Source organism: Medicago sativa, chromosome 5, assembly GCF_051527215.1.
Source record: "Medicago sativa cultivar Bolivia chromosome 5, Bolivia_mono, whole genome shotgun sequence".
Lineage (NCBI taxonomy): Eukaryota > Viridiplantae > Streptophyta > Magnoliopsida > Fabales > Fabaceae > Medicago > Medicago sativa.
The window spans coordinates 23627773-23651658 of NC_140753.1; the positions used below are offsets into that span (position 1 = coordinate 23627773).

Genomic DNA, 23886 nt, shown 5'->3' on the forward strand with positions numbered 1-23886 from the left:
TTGTATGCATGCGTAAAATAATTTTACGCCGTCAACGCATATAAATAAATTCCACAGGAAAACAAAGTCAGCAGTTCCATATTTTGATGTACGAAAATAGGGTGAACTATTTGCTTGTGTTGGTGAGTGAGCGAGTATGGAAGAAGGAGCATGGTTGTTTTAGAAGCAAGGAATGATTCTGGGAATTACAGTATCACACAAGTATTTATGTCGGTCCATAAGCTATTTAGTTGTGTTGGCGAGTGCGCTGTGAAAGAATCATTGTACTCGCGTTTATTACTGGGTTGAAAAACAAATATTTCTGGGCATAACTATCAATATTTCTGGGTATAAAAAAATGTTTGTCAATGTTTTATCAAAAACTATAATGTGTGTCAATGTCAAACACTTTTTCAAGCCATAAAAATTAGAAAAATGTCATCACATTCTCACGCACAAATTTTGCATTAAGCTCGCACAAATTTTATATTAAAATTGGAACGCCCTTTGAGTTATGGTTAATGAGTATCATGTATATTTGAACACTTAGAAAACTCAGTAAACTCAATGTTTATATATCAACGGTGATACTGATAGACAAAGGAGCGTTGGGAGGGAACAGGTCCAGGTTTAACAAGTCAGTTTTGTTTGATTTTTCGGGGGGAAATAAATCTTAAATCCAATACAGTATCACAAGTACGTATGTTATTACATAAGCTCCAATACAACAGGATCTAAACTTGATTCCACAGTTTTTAAAAGGAACGCTCAAGCAGCTCCTTCTCTTGCAAAACCAAACAGTCTTCAACCTTGCCAAGCCATTCATACCGATTTTTTCGTATATAATCGGACACAGCAGCCCTTATTGGAGTTGGAATCACCGACAGACAGTTGAGAGCAGAGTAAGGTAATGGCAAGTATGACAGTACGCGCAAAGCAACTGCATAACAATAATGTCATGGTGAGATTGACACAAATGACACGCAATGACGCTGCATAACAATAATGTCGCAATGTGATTGACAAGAGTAGTGACAGTAATTAACATACACGCTCATCTGTTACATAAAATGAATGATCTAAATATTTAAAATTTGTCCGAAAGGACGGCATTGGCAAATTCACTAAATTTAGATTCAGAGCTCATTCATCATCATACGAAATTGTACAATGTGGACTACAACAGAAAATTTACACATTCTATGAAGCAGATACAAATTTTGAATCATTTATAATTGGCCATATAAATACTCGAAGATGAGAAGCATCATTACTTTGGACAGAAGATTGCGAACTAATTTTTCAACCTGGATTGGTTATTTACGAAAAAATGAGAGAAGAATGAGAAATGAACTAATTTTCTCTGTGTTGTCCTTCCTCTCATTTTCTCTCATCAACAAAACATAGTGTATAAGGCTTCTTATATCTGATATAGGGATTTTGCCTTCTCCTAATGTTTTCATTGGGAAGACAAGATAGGGAACAATTGATTTTAAACTCTTCAAACCCCACCAACAGCGGGAGCCTCAAGCACACTAGGCCATCCTTTATGTGCATTATTGAAACATTTTTTACTTTGTCAATTCGACATATTAACAAGCTCACATTTGCTAGATTGATTTATTAATATTCAGAGGTTTTGTTAAAAAGAGGAAGAAAGAAAAAATACTTTGCATTAAGAATATGGTTTGACACGGTTGATGATTGTAAAATGCTATCCTTTATCTAAACTAGAACTAAACTCATAATTCTAATAAAATAGGGAAACACAATCATCAATAATAACTAAGAAATGTGGAAAAATAATACCAAGATATTTTCATACTGTTTAACACTAGGCCTCCCTTTCTACTCAATTGTGGGACACTTCTACCTTGGTCAATTCAACACAGTAAGAAACTTATGATTGCTAGATCTACAAACTATTGAACAGAAAATAGTAGAATGATCATTCTCAAGTTACAATATATTTGAAGGATTTAATGTTAAAACAGTTCGCAGTAAATAAGATAGTTCAAAGAAAGACAAAAGAACATAACGGCTGTTGAAGTAAATTAAGTGAGTGTATTCTAACCAGTAGATCCCTAAGAGAATAAAAAGCGATGTAGGACATCCTCTCGTTCAAGACCGGATGCAACAGAATTTGATCTTCATGTCCTTGTCCACTCTGATTACCCATTTTACTCCTGCCAAAACAGAATTGTCATAAATGTAATACAAAACATTAGGCTAATGATCAAAATTGTATTCTACAGTAAAATGGAATATAACAATTGGAACAAATCTACGACAATGCACAAGATAGTTGAATGCGGTATATTGACAGGGTAAACAGAACATGTTAACTCAGTCTCGCACCACATTTTACTTTTTTTTTCCCTGGGGGGTTGGGGGGACTACTGGATAGTCACAGTCACTGACCATCGATTACGCCTAAAAAACCTTATTTTGAAAACATAATTTAAAGATCAAGTTAATTTCTTGTAAAATGCCATTTAAAAATAGTATAACATTGAAAACACCATCTATAACAGCCCTACTTTCTCCAAATATATTTCATTCAACATTACAGAAGTTGCCACATTCCCACTGCTAAATCTATTCTCAAGAAATTACATAAATTATACTCTAGTCTCTAATAATATATTTACATACACTGAAAATAACTTATTGGTTACTAATGATTGGATGCCAACTGTTCAGAATACAGATAAACATAGGATCACTAAATAAGGAATATCCTTAGCTCCAATAGTCAACCATCATGAATACTAATTAAAAATAAATCACATTCTTCAACTCCTAAGTTACAAAAAAAGTTACGAAGACTCTCTGCCATTTGTCTCCCACTTCAGTGACAGCCTCAGCCATAATGAACTTTAACATCTGAGGAATAGAAGTAGGGGACCTTTTGGATCGATTTTTTTACGCCAACAAGCACCCACCACTACGATTAATCATCTGAGGAATTTCCCACGAAGTTGTTGAGGTCTCTGTGTACTTTTTGTTTGTTTTATGGAAATAGCTAGAAGAAAATGACAGCTTAAAGAAAAGAAACAAAGTTAAAGCTTCACTGAAATAACAACCTTAAATTTATGGTACTGAGACGTCGTCGCTTTCTTTCTAATAAGAATATAATGAGCAGAGTACTTTAAATAACAACCTTAAAAAAATTTGTTTTTGGTCCCTGCAAAATTTTTTGTTTTTTAAAATAGTCCCTGACCCCATTTTTGTGATGATTTGCATACGTGGCACATGATGACTGAACCCATTTTGTAGTTTTTGGTCCCTGTAAAATATTTTGTTTTTTTAAAAAGGTCCCTGCAAAATTTTTTGTTTTTGAAAATAGTCCCTCCAGGGACCAAAAACAAAAAATTTTGCAGGGACCAAAAACAAAATTTTTTTTTACCAGGGACTAAAACCAAAACGAGGCATATTTGCAGGGACTAAAACCATATTTTAGCCTTGATATTATGACAGGTGAAAGCAAGAACGTCGAGTAGATGATACATACCCGCGTAAGCAAAGAGAAGGCGATATAATGCTACAACTGGCGCTGTGATTGAAGCAAACACGGTTGTATATTATCCCAGGTTGAACAAAGAAATGACACAAATCCAAGAAGTGAAATAAAACCCAAAATTTATATCCCTTCAGTTTCGCAGGCGCAAATCTAAACACCAAACCTGTGAAAACAAAAACACAGGCATGGCACTTCAATGCCACCGAAATTAAACAAAATGAAAAGTACCCAAATATAAATGACATCTACCAAACCCAAAACTTGTAATGCTTCAAAATAAGGTTTACCACCCTCACTTCAAAATTATACTAGTTGCTCCAATTTTCTCACATCAGTATAATATATAACAATTTTCAAAGACCAAAACATAATATATTCATAGACACATGCACTTACATTTGAGGGATCTAAAACCACAACCAATCTACAGAATAAAATCCTCCTCCTCTTCCACAGAACATTCCTATGTTTTGTATTTTAATATCTCGCACATGAGCTATTTTTGGCCAATCCTCACCTGTGTTCTCTTTACATCGTTCCCCTAACTCACTGCAACCATAAATTCTCAAACTTTTAAGACCAGTAAGGCATTGAATGCTCGTCGGAAGACACGTCAGCTTTGGACACCGAGAAATATATAATTCTTGAAGTAAACTTAGGTTTCCTAACCAGTCAGGTAGGGATGCTAGGTTTGGAAGAAAACTCAATGTCAACGATTGAAGGGACGTCATATGTTGTAAAGCCGGGTGTAAACCTTCTATTCCTGAGCACAATTCGATGACTAATTTCTTAAGAGTGTGCAACCCTTGTAATACTTCATCTGTCAATGACTTCAGGTTATCACATTTTGTGATACATATTTCTTGGATAGCATTAATGTTAAAGATTTCGGATGGGAATTGCTCAAGTTTGGAAATCCCATAAATCTCAAATGTTTTTAGAGAAGCCAGGTTTCTTAGCATCCCATCTGGAAAGCAAGTTAGCTCATCATTGTGGTGGAACCTAAGGGATTCAAGAGTAACTTGTTTATGAATTGAACTTAGTAAATCCGTGTTGCATTTTCCTCGTATACGCATATCAATGAGAGATGGAAGGCAAGGCAAACCCAACAATTTAGGACATTCAGTAATTTGAAATTTAGAAAGGTGTGGAAGCATGTTTTCTCTATCATCCCTTGATAAGGCTATCAGGTTTGGCAGCTTCTCTAGAACCAGATATTCTAGACGTATGAAACCTCCTGCAACTCCATTATCGCACGACTCCTCGTCTAAGTATTTTACATGACTCAAACTAGATACTGTTAAACTCTTTAGAGATGGTAGTTTCCCCAAATGTGGAAGGTGTAAACAACTTTTGCAATGCACAAGTTGTAAACTAGTTAAATATTTTAGAGTAGGACTAGACATCCATTCTGGGAAACAGGAACCGGTATATCCTCCAACATCCAGACATCGAAGTTGCTGAGTTTGAGGTTGAAGAACTTCAAGAATCTCCTCAACATTTTCCTGTAATTGTGACTCTTCATTTATATCCCATGACAGTTTCAACTTGTCCACACACTTGCTTGACATATTAGCTTCCTTGGCATTCATTACACTTTTAACTCTCTCCAAGTTCTTAATGTAAAGGTCTCCTTGAAGGTTCATTTGTCCTAACTCTGCTAAAAGAAACCCTTTTTTCATGCCAACCACGAATAGTGTTAAAGTTTTCAAGGATGCCAACATCCTTACATGTGGGGGAAAGCTTGATAGAGAATAACAGCGTCTCAAATATAGATGTTGTAGAGCTTTCAAGTGTACCAGACTATTAGGCAACTTTTGGAGTTTTCGACAATAGTCTAACTTTAAAATCTGCAAATTCCACAACGTACATAAGGATTCTGGAAGAGTTTTGAAATTTCCCCAAGAAAGATTCAAGTACCTTAAATATTTTAAACGACCAATTGAAGACGACAACTTTTCTTTTCTCTCGAAGTCAAGCACTCGTAAAGAATAACATCTCAATACATGGGGTGAGAGTTGGTCAACACAATTTATGCATGTTTTTAATGATTCAACACAGTGTAACCTGATTGAACCAACTTCCTCAAACATGTTCCACCTGCAAATTGAGAGATGACGGACTCTTTCAGACATACTTGGTATGCCACTATCATTTGTAATGTGACAGATCTCTTCAGCAATAGATTGAGCAAGATCATGAACAAGATCATGCATCTTGAAACGTACGATTTGTCCATATTTATTTGTCTCAGTATCTTGGAAAAATGATCTACAATATAATTCGTTCCACACCTCATTGCCGATGTCTTGTGCTTCCAATATTTCATTGGATGAAATAAATCCATTAGCCATCCAAAGCTCAATTAAAAATTGCTTACTTATAATTTCGTCCTTGGGAAATAGTGCACAAAAGGCAAAGCATTGCCTCAATTTTACCGGCAAATTCAAGTAACTTAACCTCAAGGCAGGCATGATCAAATTCTCACCTTGTAAACTCCATAGCTTGCTTTCCTTGACATAGCGCCATTCCTTTTCTTCTCGTTTAAAACGCAAGAAACTTCCTAGTGCTTTTGCTGCCAGTGGAACTCCACCACACTTTTTTGCTATCTCCTTCCCTATGACCACAAGATCGGGCCGTTCATCCTCATTTGGTCCAAATGCTCTCTGTTTAATCAATTCCAAACAATCAGTGTCAGATAGGATTGATAAATCATGAGAGCGTATTGTTCCCATAATTGCTGCAACCTTTGGAAGACGAGTGGTTACCAAAACCGAAGCACCCTTGCCTCCACAAGCCAATACAGATCTCAATCTCTCCCAATTCTCTTGTCCATCATCCCATATATCATCCAACACCAGCAAATATCTTTTACTTCGTAGCAAATCCAACAGTTTTCTTTGCAGCGGCTCTAGATCTAAGTCCTCACAAGCATGGCCAGATGCAGCTTCTATGATGGCTTTTGTCATTCTCTTCAAACTGAAATCTTCTGAAACACATACCCAAATTCTTAGCTCAAAGTGGTTGACTGCCTTCTCGTGATTGAACACAAGTTGGGCAAGTGTTGTTTTCCCAAGTCCACCAAGACCTACTATTGGATAGACTGATAAATCCTCACAAGCATAAGCATCATCAACCAAAAAGTCTACAATTTTACTCTTATCTTCATCTCTTCCATAAACTTGAGGTTGAGTAATAATTGAGGTGGTTTGTCGCCAGTCAAGAACCCCGCTTCTCCTCTCTCTCACTATCTCAGTCAAATGAAACATACTCCTTTCTTCAGCTATTTCATCCAATCTCTCTCTTATCCTTTTCATTTTCTTAGCAAGTTTGTAACGGAAAGCACCATGCTTAGGATGAAAAGAAGATAAGAAAGAGCTTTGTACCTTATGCGAAGGTCCACCCTTGAATCCTTTGTACTCCATCTCCAAAGCTTGAGTGGCACACTCGTCCAAGATGTCGTCGAGGACATAAGCAGCATCTTTAAGCTTAAGCAGCCAATCCTTGATAGCTTTGTCAGTGAATTGTTTCTCCTCAGCATCTTCAAGTGTAGCCTTGATTGTAGTGAGCAAGCTTGAAAGTCTTTCGAAGTCCTGTTCAAAACTAAGAAATAGGCCAATCTTCTTCTGAACGAGTGAGGTCAAATTGTGAAGGACAACTTCAAGCACAGCTTCAGCCATCTTATAAGCTTCAAATCCCAAAATGAAGGTACAGGTTTGTTTGTATGATTGAGAATGTAGTATGATAGTAACAACAAGCAAGAAGATTAACAATAACTAAGGATTGGTATATGATAGAAAAAATTTACGTCAAGTCAACAAGGGTCCCGCCACTAATAATGCTCTCTGAAGTTTCTACTTTTTCTTCATGGAAATTTCTTGAAAACAACCAGATGCAAAGTAAAGGTGAAAAAATAAAATACTTGTACCGTAAGGCGTTACAATATTTACATTTTAATAAAGTAACCCTGGGCCTATCCCGTAAAATCAAAAAAGTAACCTGTAATTTAAAGTAGTGGAGTGGTTTTTTTTTATACTGGAAATTTGTTTTTTCGTTTAAAAAAATTATGGGAATTAGTTTATTAGTGGAGATCAACTTCACCTTAAACTAAACTTTTCCGTTAACTTTGATAGGTCTTTCCCTTATTGTACGTTTCAATAATTGGTCTCTCGGACAAAAATCCAAAAGCCACAGAAATTTTTAAATGGTGTGATGTTCATATATACACCACATGACATTTGTTGACCTAGATTTCTATTGCTCAATTAAAAAACAACAAGTGCAAAAGACTATTTCTAAAAGAAAATTAAACTTCAACAAATTTAACTACACACACGGTGAAAAAACAGCTACATGTAAATAAAGATTAAAACTTTTAAGTTGTGTGTAAAAAACCAATTTTTGCTAGATAACAAACTTAAGTGACTATTTTTTAGACCTTTTTCAAGAGCCTAAACTTTTCTTTTAATCAAAATGACATTCATATTTCAAACATCACAATTTTACATTACAGCTCTCCTTTTACACTTTCCCCTTTCTTTATGAAATGCATAATATTATTCTTTTCCATCTTACAAGAACTATTAAATGAAGTCTAAGATGTATGAATAATATTTCAACTTGTGGACAATAAAGCATCTAGAATTAGAAAGCCTTTAAGTAAGATGAATGACGAATCTACGCTCTGCACTGCTATTCATATGATTCTCAAGAATGGCATTCCAAAATTATACTAAAAGAAACTCTGAGTGATGTTAGGTGAAGCATACGACTACTTGTGGAGACCCTTTAGTTAGACGAAAAAGAAGATACTGTAAGATAACAGAACAGGAGCTGGAATGTTAGTGTAAATCGTGGTTGAACTAGGAATCTCGATTCATCATTTCATCCCTATCTATGAAACGCTCAAGCAGCTCCTTCTCTTGCAACACCAAACAGTCTTCAGCCTTTCCAAACCATTCATACCGATTTTTTGCTATATAATCATACACAGCATCCCTTATTGGAGTTGGAATCACCCACAGACAGCTTATAGCAGAGTAAGGTAATGGCAAGTATGACAGTACGCGCAATGCAGCTGCATAATAATTTATCACAATGAGATTGACAAAAAATGACATGGAAAACAGCAATGTAGAGAATATAATAACATGTTAATCTGTTACATATGTTGACCTATATATTTAAAATTTGTCCCAAAGGATACCTTTGTGACGTTCACTAAATTTAAATTCACGTCAGAATTACCTTTAATGATCTAAATATTTATAATTTATCTTAAAGGATGCCTTTGGCTAATTCACATTACATTTAGATTGAGAGCTCGTCCATTATCATACACTATGCGGGTAAAATATAAAATCCACCAGAAAATTTACACAGTTAGCCAACATAATTCAAAAGGTGAGTTCATTCATATAAATATTCAAAGATGAGAAGCATCATCAATATATGGTATATTACTTTGGCCAATATATTGTGAACTAATTTTTCAATCTGTATTGGTTATTTACGAAACAATGAGAGAAGAATAAGAAAAGAACTCATTTTCTCTGCATCCAAACCCGCGGACAGAGAATTTTACCTTTATTTCTTTTCATTCTTTCTTCTCCCAGACAAACTATTAACAATCCCATTTTCTCCTATTTTTCACCTCTCTCCATTGTCTTTCCTCTCATTTTCACTCGTCAAACAGAGTGTATATGGATTCTTAATTCTTATATCTGATATACGGATCTCATCTTCTCCATATTGGATTGGAATAGCTTATTCGTTATCAAAAGATAACATCTCAGCAAAACAAAATTCTCACTCTTTAAAACTAACACTCTCTTACTTGTTATATGTTTTATTGATGTTCTTATTGGGAGGAAAAGATAGGGGGAAACTGATTTCAATCCCTACAGACCCCACCAGCAGTGTGAGCCACAAGCACATCAGGCCACCCTTTATACGCATTAGTGAAACATTTTGACTTGGTCAATTCAACATAGTAACAAGTTCATGATTGCTAGATTGAGTTAGTAAAATTCAGAGGGTTTTAAAACACTGGATAGAAAGAATCAATACTATGCATTATGAATATGATTTGGCATGATTTATGATTATAATTTATAAAACACTAACTTTTATCTAAACTAGAAATAAACTCATAATGCTAATAAAATAGAGAAAAACATTCATGATAATAACTAAGAAACATGGAAACTACTCAAAAAGTACTCGAAGATAGTACTAAGATATTGTAAGATTTTTCATAGAGTTTAACACCAGACCACCTTTTCAACCAAATTGTGAAACATTTTTGACTTGGTCAATTCAACAGAGGAACAAATTCATGATTGCTAGATTGTGTTAGTAATATTAAGTATCCATGTGCAGAGATCTAGACCCACAAGATAGAGAGCAAATCTTATAATGGGCCTTCTGATGTTACTATATAGTTGCTGGATTGAATGTTAAAATTGCATCCACTCACAACCACGCCTAAATCAAAGTTATGTAAGACAAGTGAATTAAATAAGTGAGGGAATCCTAACCAGTAGATCCCTGAGAGAACACATTCAAGCCTTCGACGAATAAAAAGCGGCGTAGGACATCCTCTCGTTTGAGACCAGATGCATTCAAATAGGGCTCAGCAGCATTAGACTGAACACAGCAGAATTTGATCTTCCTATCCTTGTCGGCTCTGATTACCCATTTCACTCCTGCCAATACAGAATTGTCAAAAATATAATGCAAAAATGAGGACAAACCTACAACAATGCATAAGATAATAGAATTTAGAATATTGACAGGGTGAACAGAATAAGTTAGGACTTATGATAGCTCAGTCTCAAGCCCCAATTTATTTATTGTTTTCCCAATTTTTTTCCATTGCCGGGCAACTTCAGGAAAGTCATTGACAAGCACTAAGCCTGCAAAGCCATACTTTGAAAGCATAATTCAAAGATCAAGCTAATGTCTCATAAAGTGGAAATTAAAAATGACATAGCAATGAAAACACAATGTATAAAACAACTCGTTTCTCTGATTCTATCTTATTCGACTTAATATAAGCTGCTTCCTTGCCACAGCTAAACCTATCATCAACAAATGATAACAATTATACTCTAACCTCCAACACTATAAACTGAAAATAGCTTATTCAATGTTGACTATTGGATGCTAACAGTTCATAATACAAGGATAACCAAAAAAGGAACAACACTAGCTCCACTCCCTATTACTTGGGCTGTTCAAATTGCCCACCATTATGAATACCAATTAAAAATAAATCACATTCTTCAACTCCTGCCATTTGCCTTCACTGAACTCAATGTTTCCTAAATTGTGGTCACAATTGCAATTGCAGACGCAGTTACACTATGATTCTTGAAATCACGTTTTTTTCTGGATAAATATAGCTGACGTGGAGCAAATATGGACACAAAGTGATTGTAAACAAACCTCTCAGAGTTCAATATTGCGGTTGCATTCCACAATTTTTTTTTTTTTTGTGTTCAATTAAATCATTGTGTACAAGACATGAATGACGCGTGTCGCACACTGGAACAAGCTTAATGCCAGAGTGCTGAAGAAAAGGATAAAATGATTTTTTTGGGACACTAGTCTAACACATGGCGTACAGGTGTCGGACACCGACGCGTGTTGCACAGTGGGACATGCTTTAAGCTAAAGGTGTCTGTCTTCACTGCAGAGATTAACAGTGTCAACGTGTGAGTTAGTGTCCGTCATTCAAAGTGTTCACCAATATGCCAACACATTGTATAAACTACAATCTTACCCTAACTATGACATTCCTTAAATAAAAAAAAAATAAAAAAAATAAAAAATAAAAAAAAAAAACCTTTTTTTTTATATAAAATTATAGACAGAACCAGCAACAAGCAAAAATGAAACGCCATTCTCATTCTTAGTTCATAGAATTTTAACTCTCTAACATCTTTAATCGTTTAGCTCGAACCAATTAATTGAGCTACCCAACTCCCATAGTGTCAGTGATTCATAGCTTTCACCAATATGCCAACACACTGTAAAAGCTACAATCTTACTCTAAAACCCTAACTATGGCATTCCTAAAATTTTAGACAGAATAAACAATGAAGCAAATAGAAAACACATTCTCATTCGCAGATACAGAACAGAACAGAGAATGAGAATAGTAAAGGTAATACCTTGGTGACAGAGATGACAAACGCCGTCGTAAAGTACAACTCTAGGTTGAAGCAAAGTGGGAGTGGAAGCGGCAACCTTGGCAACGGAAGAATCAGCGTCGACGACGGCATCGCCGGAAGCGGAAGCGACAACCTTGGCAACGGAAGGATCAGGAGCGTCGGAGACGGCGGCGGAGGTGGAAGACAGCGAACGGAGAAATGAAAGTGATGAGGATCTGATTGTTGACGTGTCGGTCAAGCTTCTAGCGAGGGTTCTCGTAATCATATGCATCTTCTTGATTTTTGTTGAGGGGGTGTGTTTGCAAATTGCAGTTTGCAAAAAATAAGCGCTAAATAGTTCAGTGTTTCTTTTCCTACACTCTACAATAATCTAAAATGTTACAGAGGTAAAGGGTGTTTTTACACTTTTGATTTATGAGAATGTTATTTCATGCTTATTATTGTTTTTATTTTCTCTCGTTATTATTTGAGTCTCGGCTCTTGTTAATTTTAATCAATCAATGTCTTCAGGACAATGGTTAAGGAAATGGACAATGGTTAAGGAAACTAAAAGTAGTAGTTTTGCATTGGAAATTATAACTTTTTTGACTTTTAGAAAGTTGAATTCAACACTTTTCATCATTTTGGAACAAATTATTTCTATTTATGTTCTCTTAACCAATGTCCCAAGGACACTCTTTAGTTTTTCCCTTATTATTTTAGTTTTTGTATCAATATCTAATTTTTTTTTATAAATTTATGGTTTTTTATAAACTATCATTCAAATAATTGTTCAATGAACAAAACTCTTGATTTATACATAACCCGAAATATGTAGGGTGTTAGAAAGAAAGAAAAAAATAGAATGGGATAAGAAACTCTCAAATTGGTTCTCACTCTTTTTACATCATGACAAGCAAAAGAATCATGCTCTTTACCCAAACGGTTTTGCTCATTTTCAAAGTAAATGTCTAAAATACTCCTACGCATGTTAACTCACGCTAGTGTAAATGGAAACGTGGGTTAACACACGTTGCGTGAGTTAACTCATGCTACGTGACTTAAGTCACGCCGAAAAAAACACATTGAAACTCAGCATGAGTTAACTCACGCTGGTTTCCTTTCCCCTAAAATTCACATTGAACCTTATAGTTTGCTGAGAACATATGCCATATGCCAACACTACACATATGCAATAGGAAAACGGTGTCAATTATTCAAACAAATGTGCTGGCAACATTTTGTGAGCGTTATTCCAACAGCCACACATATTGCTAGCCACACACATGTTTGAATAGTTGAAACATACATGTTTTCCTAGCTACACATATTCATAGCCACACACATATTCCAACAGCTACACAATGGATGAAACAATAACCATCACACATTTTCCTAGCCACACACATGTTTGAATAGTTGAAACATATCCCACCACTACTTTTTAGTGGAATCAATAACCATCACACATTTTCCTAGCCACACAACATGTGAAAAAGTTGGAATATGGATGAAACAAAACCAGCGTGAGCTAACTCACGCTGAGTTTTAGTGTGTGTTTTTTCTATGTGACTTAAGTCACGCAGCTTGAGTTAACTCATGCAAATTTAACACTAACGTGAGTTAACATGCGAGGGGTATTTTTGACATTTACTTTGGGAATGAGCAAAACCGTTTGGGTAAAGAGCAGGGTTCCAAGCAAAATATCTCACTAGAGTAAAATTGGACCTTGCTAATTTGGAAAGCCCAATACTATATCGTGATGGTGGTTTCTTATTGCGCCCCCCCCCCCCCATAGATATTTTGCGTATTTGATGTTTGGAATTGGTAAAATCAAGGAAAATTATGATGCGGAAAAAGAAATGACAATTTCTTTTCTAGCTACTCTCTTTTCACACGCCTTATTAAATTCCGAAAATATTCACGTTCTAATTATATATTTGGACTCTTTTTGGATAATTTTTGAATTATACAATCCAAAATATTCTTATATATAAGCAACAATCAAAATCCCCTTCCGATTTCAGCAGTTTCAAATTTTGTTTTTAAAAAACAACCAGAATAACAAAGTAAAAATGATAAAATTTGTCAAATAAAATCAAAAAAATATATAAACACCAAAAATTCTAAAAATCAAATAAGATGAATATGATATTTTGGTGGTGTTTTTATTTCTAAAAATATTTCAATTCGTTCATACTTGAGTATCTTTGGGAGGAGGCCAAATTGGAATTTCACAGTAGTATATTAACAGGAGATTTTAATGATATTGCGTCTAGTTTAGAGAAGAAATGCCGAGTTGGTGTCACAATCAAGTCTGATATTTTTATTGACAATATAAACACTTACGACCTGATGGGTTGTTTGGGAGCTGTTAGTGCTAATTTTACATGGTTAGGACCTCTTTTTTTGGAAGATATTGTATTTTTGAGCGACTAGATTGCGCATCATGCAATGATTACAGGAGACTGGGTTTCGCTGATGCAATGGTTAGAGTGTTCCGTTGTTTTGAGCGACTAGATCGTGCATTATGCAAAGATGCAAATTCCTGATGGGACAAGCAAGTTTCGAATTAAGCAAGCTTGGATGAGTCACTCAACTTGAAAAGAAATAATTCAACAAGCTGAACAAAATGCAAATACAGTTCAAAATAATATCAAGAATATGGAGAATGAGCTTACTCATTGGAAGAGGAATATACTTTTGGTGGCATCACGAAGAAAAAAAAAAGAGATCTTTTGGCACGGTTGGGAGGTATTCAGCATAGTCAGTGTGCTGGAACTTCAAATCAATTTCTTAACAAGTTCCAAAGAAACTTACTAAAGGAAATTGAAGATTGTTTTGCAGAAGAAAAAAATGGCTTCGTTTCAAAGGTTTAGAAGAGCAAAATGGATTCAAGATGGTGACATCAACACTGGATATTATCATCTTAATATACTCCCTCCTTTAATGTAAAACACTAAAAAAAAAATTAATTATACCCTCTAATTAACTTTTTTTTTTAACAGCAAAAGAAATCTTATTGATGATAGATAACATTAAGTACAAGTAGTATTCAATAAATCCAAAGAATCTAACCAAGTACTCAAAATTCCAACAATTAAGTACTTCTACAATGTAATGATAATTTAAACCATTCATAAAGGAGGTAAGGTAGACCCGAATTCCTCCCTAAAAACCAACTCAAAGATAAGTTTGTTATTGCATCTACGACCTCCGGCACATTAGCACCTTAGGAACCGGAGATTTCGTCGTTCCAAGCCTTCCAAATCAACCACGCTACCCAATGCCAAATCAACATCACACCTGTTACATCTTTTCCCTTTGTGGCCAAGGAGCCAAAGATGTCAAACAAAGTAAAGATATTACCCCGGCAACACCACCACCACCACTCCCAACCAATTGAAAATCTCAGACCAAATTCCACTTGTGAAGCCACATGTTACAAAGTGATCTTCCGATTCCACCACCCCAAGTTATTATCGTTTTTTACTTTGCATTTATGATAATGAGAATCAATCAAAACTTAACAAGGTTAGTTTGGTAAAATTATTATTTTTTATTCATTTATAACTTCTCTATAATTTATAATTTATGTGAAATGGCTTACTATGATAATTTTTGTGATGACTGAGGGGGTATATTGCTCCCGCATCTCACAATAATCCTTCTATTTGCAAAATCAAAAACAAAAATTTAAAATAACGGTTCAGCAGGTTATCAGTTATCACTAGTTTTCACTTTTCACAGTTATCACCAGTTCAACTCCTAAAGTTTTGCATTCCAGTTGACAACAAAAAAATTCTCGGACATCAGATTGTCAAATAAACATCCCAATTCCCACCCCATGCGTTGAGAGTTGAAATGTTGAGAAAGAATGTTTTGATATTCATAACAATAATATATAGGATCATCCATTTTTCTATAGAACAACAATATCCACTACCCCACTACTTCATTCTACACTGGAACAAAAATTGGCGTTCATGACCAAACTAAAAAGCCCTATTACATTGATGGGTGATGGTTTAGACTTCGGTCATTAACAAACATACTAACTCTCCTTTGAAGCAAGGGCAGCTTTTGATCCGTACTTGGAGAAAACATCACTTAATACAGCCTTTTCCTTAATCTTTAACCTGCACCAGAATCAATCATACATGAGAAATGAACACAAAGCATTCAAAATTCAAATCATAGTAAACTGCTAAAGCCAACTATGATGCACAGTGAATCACCTTTTTGCAGATCCAGGAACATCTAAAACCTTTTTCGCGTTCTCTTTCGTACTAGATTTTTTCTTAGGGGCATTCTCTTGTTTAACTTTGACAGATGACTTCTTCTCAGCTGTGGGTTTTCTGTCAACCTGCTTAGAGAGAGGTGATTTGATTTCAGAATCATTGGTCATTTCTACGCTGTCATGACTATCCACAGTCAGTGCAGTGGCGAACTCTTGACTCTCCCCGTCACTTTCCTGTAGCTCATCCGAATCATCTACTTCAGTCTCATCCCATGTATCGAAGGCAGAATCATCCATATTGGAATCCTCGTTTGAATCTTCTTCAAAGGAGGGCAAGAGAGGCAGAGCAGTGTTGAGATTTTTGTTTGAACCAGGAGAAGAGGAAGACTGTGCATTTACAAGTTCACATTTTATCGGCTTTTGAATTTTGCCAAATGTAATAGTTTGTCCTGTGTATAACTCTACAAACCTGAAGAAGAGAGAGCAAGTGAGTTAGTAATAATGTTAAGAGATTAGAACAGTAAAAACAACTTGAAAAAAGCAAACCAAGAAGTAAAATGTTTTAATAACATGGGAACAGCAATCAAAATGAAATAGATCCAGATGCTACACACATACACTCACTTTATTTAAGTCAAGCAAAATAACATGAAGAAGCTCAAATCAATTATCCAAGAATAGAAAACCATCTTCTGCTAAATTACACAGATTTTTCATGATGATAAATAAATCCGATGTATCAAAAATAAAACACTTTTGACTTTGTCAAAATTTATAAAGAAATTACCAATGTGAAACTTTTTCCATATTATAATAATGTCATGCAGTGTATGTATCAAACTAAACATACTCTTCCCTTATTTTCTATTATTATAAGATTGACGTCAGAACACACCTAACTGCATCGTCTTCATGCTTGAAATCCACAAAAGCAAAACCCTTGCAGACAGGATCCCTTGTCTTCTTGTTTCCGATAACAGCAGGGACTATATTTGTTATGCCTGGAATCCCTTGAAAAGCTGATTTCAAATCTCTGTCAATTTTTCTTTTCTTTGGTAAATTCACCAAGCGCACTCGGCTTCGGACTGGAACAACTATTTCATCTGCAAAGTGCAATTTAAAATTGTAAGCTCAACAGGAATAAGAAGGCAGCCTTGTACTAGACCCCAACATTTTTTATCAAGTTTATTTCCGGTCACAATTAACATGAGGCGTGCAGCTTAATACAAGTCTAATTACAAAAATGTGTGAGAAGGTAAAGAAAAACAAATCATCGAGAGAACAAAAAAGTGAAACAGACAAGATTTAATACTCCTTTACAGCTAAGCATTAGTGCAACAGCTATGTATTGATTGTACTAACCAATAAGCATTGATGTCACTTACGTTCTACTAGGGGTGTTCATGGTTATAAACCAAACCAAATCCAAACCTAATTTATGGTTTGGTTCAAATCCATAACCTTTTTCAATCAAAAACCGGTTTTTTCCCAATACTAGTTCAGGTCTGGTTCAGAACCGGTTTTGAGCATTTGTGCAACAGCTATGTATTGATTGTACTAAGCATTGATGTCACTTACGTTCTACTAGGGGTGTTCATGGTTATAAACCAAACCAAATCCAAACCTAATTTATGGTTTGGTTCAAATCCATAACCTTTTTCAATCAAAAACCGGTTTTTTCCCAATACTAGTTCAGGTCTGGTTCAGAACCGGTTTACAATAAAAAAAAACATTTACAATTCACATCAATTCTTTCTTCTGAATCACAACCATTTCTGCAATTTCAAAATCGATTCACTACCTCTACGCTCATTCGATTCACTCCCAACTTTAACCTTCCCGTCGCCGCCGTTCTCCGCCACACCAACAACCTTCATAGTAATACCTGTCCTTGATGCCCAGTGCAATTTCCAAATCGATTTCACATAAACCATTTCTGTTAATAATTTTCCTCAATTGCTTCTTCCAAAATTGCGAAATTTGAATCCATGAAACTGACCTTAAAACACACCAAATTTTCAAATAATAACTGAGTTCTCTGCTAATTTGTGGATTTGGGATTCTGAAGGCAGTATTGTTTGTTGTTGTGATTTGGCCCAATCTAGACTTTATGCTGCCGTGCATTTGCTGTCGTTGTGTTTGCCGTAGCCGGTACCGTCGCAGTTCGTGATTTGTGCTGAGAAGCGTTTCTGAGTTGCGTTAGCATGTGCCAGTTGTGGTTTTTGGCTTGAACAAACCGGTTCTGAACCAATGGTAAACCGGTTTTATGTTTGTTTTGCAGTATGGGTTGGTTTGGGTTTTCTTTTAAATGGACTGGGCTTTTTAAATATGGGTCGATGTGGTTGTTGATTTGGTTACAGTTAACCAAATTTTTTGCACACCCCTACGTTCTACCTGTTTTTTTATTCATGTACCAGTGCTCCACACATTAAGTGGTTGGATCGGTATAGTTGTTATAAGGGAAAATTTTGGCGCAAGGATAAGGCTGCTGCCAGCCTCTTAGCTTGCAAAGGTAAGACTACATACATCTATCATCTCCAAACCACCACCCACCCCACCCCACCAGGTGAGAGCCTTGTGCACTGAGATGCCCTTTATCCGCATAATTGTTAGATTGGTATACAAACCAAATGAGTTAAATATATAGAATCTAAAAGAGTGGGTGTACCACAAATTCCCCATAGACATTATTCTCTGAATCTCCAAAACAAACTGAAATGTGTACACCTCAATTAAGTAATCAATAATCAAGCAGTCGTGTATGTATCATAGAAAATGATAAATTACTTTGTTATGCATACACATGTATGTTTGGTTCCACTTTTGGAGGAGCCAAAATTTATTCTAGATGTGTAGAATTGATTTTGACAATGTATGGTTCCTTCAGAGTATAATTGATTTTGCCTCTAGAATTGATTCTACTTGGTGTGTTTGGTATCACTTCTAGACGTCCTAGAAGTGATTTTCAAATGCTAAAAGCAATCTGACTCTATAAAATTATGTTTGACATTTTTTGAGAAATAAATTTTGGGGACTAAGAGCAATTCTACTTGAAGCTACTAGTTGTAGCTTTTGATTCTATAATTGATCTTTACACTCAAATATTTTGTTCAAGTCACTTTTACATGAATGTATTCAAACATAAATCACTTTCCCTTCAACTCATTTAGCCAAAATCAATTCACTCAAAATCAATTTACCTCACAGCAAAACCAAACATATAAGATTGATAATTTTACTCTCTAAAGTTAGCTCATTTCAATTGAACAAATTCCCATAGAAAAATGCTTTATGCACACACTAGTAACAAACAAACACAACACAGCAACAAGAACATAAACAAAACCCCATCATCAATAACAGAATAATTTCATCAAACAAATACCTATTTAACAGGGAGCAATAACAAAATTTTAGAAATAAAATATAACAAAAAACTGAATTTTGATGAGTTACCTATCTTCTTTGTGACATTATTTTTGATAGGATTGGTTTTAAGCTTTTTCAAATTAAGAGCTTGAACTTGTTTACTCTTCTGCATTTCTTCAAACAACTTATCTTCAACTGAAGTATCATACACTTTCCCTTCTCCAAACCCCTTCGGCTTCTTCTCCAACCATTCTTTCATTTCATCATACCCAACTATCTCTTCTTCTTCTTCCTCGTCAACCTCATCTACTTCACCTTCTTCCTCTTCATCTTCGCCTTCTTCGTCGAATTCTTCCTCAATTTCGACTAAGTTTGCGCTTCCGCGTAATTCTTTCTTCGCGGCCGCCGGGATGAACCCGCCGCCGTGTACGGTGCGCAGACACTTCACGTTGGTTCGCCGGAATTGTAACCGTGAAATGAAAGAAGAGCGAGGGAAAATGACGCGTGTGGGTTCTGGATAAGGACACGGGTGATTTCCGGTGAGAATCACCACCGAATTGTTCGGTGCCGGAAATGTAGTTGCTCGGAGCATTGTTAAAGTGATAGTGTGAAATTTTAACTTCAATTCTTTAACTCACAGAAAAATGTTTATAACGGGTTTTCAAATTATTCATATAGTGAATTTGGTTTATATATATTTTAATATCGATGATGAACATCGAGGTTTCGTGGTGTAGTTGGTTATCACGTCAGTCTAACACACTGAAGGTCCCCAGTTCGAGCCTGGGCGAAGCCATTTTTATTACTTTGTTTTGATACATTGTTGCTTTGTTTTGTATTGTTGCTTTGTTTTGTAGTATTGTAATGTTGGACTCCTATATTTCAAATCAAATCACAACAAAGTGTCATTTTTATTGGTTAGTTACTAAATTATCTATGTGGCATAATTTGGGAAATTTTACCATGCACCCTTACAATCATACCTTCACCCCTACATTTTTTGTAAACTGTCCATTTTACCCTCATATTAGGAAAACATTTGATATTAGGAAAACATTTGCAATTGCGGGGGCTTCACTATCACTTCTCTCTCTGGACTTCACCCCCACATCTGCACTCCTTCTTCTTCCCATACACCGTTTATATGATTCTGCATAAATTGATTCTATTATTCCAATAAAATACTCATGTTTTGTGGCTAATTCATTTCAAAAGGGTGGCTACCAATTCATGCCAACACTATCAAATTACTGTTCATGTCAATTTAATCAATTTCATATTCCAATTCATCCCACTCAATCAAATTTCAATACATGCCACACCAAACAACAGGAAATAAACCTTAATCATACAACCTCAATCATATCTGCAAATCTCCAACAACAGGAAATAAACCTTAATTATTCTTTAATTTTTGAATTTCATGCATTATCACCGTTCAATTTTAGTCATACTTGAGATTCATCTCAATCCCTTATTTTGAATTCCGTTTAATCTAATTCATACTCATATCTTTTCCTAACTTTAATTTTGGATTATTTTTTTAGTTTTAAGTTTTTGGAGGTTGTGATTCGTTTTTGTGTGCAATTGGGAAGGATTGGAATCAATCGATATTGGATGCTAAAATTCGGAAAAGTTCTTTACGTGATGCAAATTCTGGAAAATTTGGAACTATATTCTGATGGGGTGAATGGGTGTAATTTTTTAAAGGCTAGAATTGGCATTTTTTATGGTTTGTAGGGTGTGAGTATAATTGTTGGGGTATAGGGTATAATTTCCCATAATTTGATTTGATACATGTCTAAAAAGAAGTTTAAATTTACATCATAAGCTTATACAAATCAAATCCATGATCCACACCTTACATGTATACCCATAATAATTAGTACCACCGCAATTTTTTCCTTTTGGACAAAACTACCATTTCCTATTCTCTTTAGCACACATCATCCTTTCCATATATAAATTTTCAGATTAGATCTACTGTAAATTTTTAATTTATAGTACACAGACTAGTGTCTTGTAATAATGAATTGTAGTGTATTTTACTTTATCCAATTAAAAAAAATGTGAAGATATATTAGTCCAGATGTATAGATATATCGACAATAGTCACAATACCAATTCCCTTTGGTTTTAACATCTGGTCAAAAAATAAACCACAAGAATTATTTCACTGGTATGACCATAATTATTTCCACACACATTCATTTCAACACCTTGTTGGAAATGATAAGGATATTGATTTCACCACATGATCCTTTAAGTGCTAGAAATGACCATCATCTTGACCCTCATTCAATGCCAACATCTTACGTTTCCACTTTTGATCACATGCACCTTCTTTCCCCCACCCCAGCTAAGCTAACTCTAGCCACTAAACCACACTTCAAATGTATCACTCTATTTGTCCATTTGCTATGTCTACATGACATCAATTTACCATTTTTTTATACCTTATTTGGAACTTTTCACAGCTATAAAAGTCATGCTTCTATATATGTCGGCTATTATAGCAATCGAATTCGCATACAATTTATTTTGCTCCCTACCAAACACTATCTCGGTCCATATCTCATAATCCTCCATTATTTTGATTTGATATATCAAACTTTAGGGTTAGGGTAGTGATTAATTTTTGAGAAAATACTCAGTTTAGCAATAGTAATTCAAATCAAAATTCTCAAATAGTTCATAAAAATTACCAATTCCGAGATTTTAGTTCATGATAAAAATTTAAATATCCTAATATATAAACAGTGTCTATGAGAAAACAATTTATCTTGGGGTTGGTTCATTGATGGAAAAGGTAGAAAATCAGGGTTGAATTTTTCAGTTTGATGTTCATGCCCAAAGAGCTGCTTAGACTAGTAATTTTAATATTTTATAAGATGAATTTGAATACTCCTTATACTCCCAATAACGTTGTCTTCTTTATAAAGAAAAAAAATCTGCAATTTTGTCTAACAGTGAAAATAATACGTCTTATCTTAATTCTATAATTCTAAAAAGATACTCTATTTGTTAGTTTAGTAAAAAAAAAAAAACACAAATTCTAGTTCAACTAATTTTTTGAGAGAAAATTCTAGCTCACTATTAACAATATTGAAATTGCTCGGTCCAACTTTATAATTGAGAGTTAAATCCTAACTTATTATTTATTTGTATGAATTTTCAATGATTATTATCATTTTGTCTATGTAAAAAGATATTTGTTCATTTTTTTGTAAAATAAAATACTAAAACGAGCATTTATTTTATTTTATTTTATTTTATTTTTTGGAGGAAGTTATTTGTAGGTCTTAAATTTGTATATTGGTCATCCCAAAGCTGGTACCAAATTAATGAAAAGTAGATTGCTTAACTTTTTCGCACGAAAAATAGCAACAAGCATACGTGACCACCGCAAACCAACAAGGTTTGCGCAGTTGGTTTGCGCATGTAGGGTTCGGAATATCTATGGCTCATTTGGAGTTTATTTGAAAGTACTAGTAGCCAATCTTATGCACCTTCTTGCAACTCGTTAACGTCTTTACTCAAATTTCAGATGATGTAGTCTTTGAATCTTTCAATTTCTTATCTATCCAGGTTGGCTTTCATTGCCACATGCCATTCCTTTTAATATGTCCCTTATGCAATATTCATCCTCCTCAAATCATTTGTCCCTTTAGGCTTTGTTTGGGAGTTTGGAGGAGAGGGGAAGGAAGGGTTTTGGGGAGAGAAATATCGGGGAAAATTAGGAAATCTTTCACATCTTTTGAAAGAATGTTTTTTTAGAGAGTGATAAATTAACGCTTATGATTAATATATTTTTAATTTTAAGAATATTATAACAATATTAAATTTGAAGAATTCATATAAACCCTTAGAATTCGAGTGGATGAAAGTATATATAGATAAGTGAGATAGGAGTAAGTTTGACCCAAAATAACACTTAAAAATTAAGTTTGAATCAAATCACACTTAAAAATTAAGTTTGAATCAAATCTGAAAAACCTTGAATCGAATCAATAGCAAAAAGATATTCTTAAAATTAATATATGTTTGTAATGTTTTCATATAAGTTTGAATCGAATCAGAAAAAACTTGAATCTATTAAATTTGAAAAATTCATATAAAACCTTAAAAACTTTCAGTTATTTTCATTAGGTTTTAGCAGCAAAAAGGAGGAGTATTGGAACGATTGTCTATGATTTCGAGACTTTTGTAATGTTTTCTATATTTGAGTATGTAATTCTAGTTTTCCCGAAACATAGCAATTTTAGGGGGTTTTTGAAGTAATTCACGAAGAAATCATGCAAATCGGCAAATCAAGAACATATGAAGAATTATGAAGATTCAAGGAAACAAAGAATGAAGATTCAAGAGGCCTCATAAAACTTACAGATGGGAGGAATTCTGTTCTCAAGTTCCGAGGCAAATTATTTGAAGACGAAGACCTAAAACGACGGAAAATCAGAGAATTTGGGCCCAGGAAAGATGTCATGCGCCTAGCACATGAACTATGTGCCTAGCACATGGAATGGCATGACATGCGCCTAGGGCATTGTTCATGAGCGTAGGGCATGGTTTTGGCCATACACTCTTGTGCTAGGCACACTAGCAATGTGCCCGTGCAT

The 23886-nt window shown here is 34.8% G+C and overlaps 3 protein-coding genes and 1 non-coding gene across 5 annotated transcripts; 1 reads left to right on the forward strand and 3 right to left on the reverse strand.

Annotated features, from left to right (window-relative positions):
* Window positions 1–534: 534 nt before the first annotated feature.
* On the reverse strand, window positions 535–7265 carry LOC146921158 (putative disease resistance protein RGA3). Of its 2 annotated transcripts, XM_085714572.1 has the most exons (5): window positions 5423–7265; window positions 3899–5352; window positions 3494–3665; window positions 2054–2165; window positions 535–919 (listed from the first exon to the last, which is right to left on the reverse strand). In XM_085714572.1, exons 1-2 carry the CDS (start codon window positions 7180–7182, stop codon window positions 5346–5348), a joined length of 1767 nt encoding a protein of 588 aa, XP_085570698.1. In that variant the 5' UTR covers window positions 7183–7265; the 3' UTR covers window positions 535–919; window positions 2054–2165; window positions 3494–3665; window positions 3899–5345. The 2 variants fall into 2 exon arrangements, with proteins under 2 accessions (XP_085570698.1, XP_085570696.1); XM_085714570.1 differs by having other exon boundaries at window positions 3899–7265.
* Window positions 7266–7958: 693 nt separating this feature from the next.
* LOC146921159 (Putative thiol-disulfide oxidoreductase DCC) lies at window positions 7959–12075 on the reverse strand. Its single transcript, XM_085714574.1, has 3 exons — window positions 11680–12075; window positions 10042–10209; window positions 7959–8579 (listed from the first exon to the last, which is right to left on the reverse strand). Exons 1-3 carry the CDS (start codon window positions 11948–11950, stop codon window positions 8365–8367), a joined length of 654 nt encoding a protein of 217 aa, XP_085570700.1. The 5' UTR covers window positions 11951–12075; the 3' UTR covers window positions 7959–8364.
* A 3450-nt stretch (window positions 12076–15525) lies between these two features.
* Window positions 15526–19890, reverse strand: LOC146921160 (RNA-binding (RRM/RBD/RNP motifs) family protein). The gene is made up of 4 exons (XM_085714573.1): window positions 19355–19890; window positions 16794–17001; window positions 15897–16367; window positions 15526–15797 (listed from the first exon to the last, which is right to left on the reverse strand). The coding sequence occupies exons 1-4, from the start codon at window positions 19857–19859 to the stop codon at window positions 15713–15715; spliced, it is 1269 nt and encodes a 422-aa protein (XP_085570699.1). The 5' UTR covers window positions 19860–19890; the 3' UTR covers window positions 15526–15712.
* A 99-nt stretch (window positions 19891–19989) lies between these two features.
* Window positions 19990–20063, forward strand: TRNAV-AAC (transfer RNA valine (anticodon AAC)). The gene has a single exon. It is a non-coding gene; the product is annotated as a tRNA-Val (tRNA).
* The last annotated feature ends 3823 nt before the right edge of the window (window positions 20064–23886 follow it).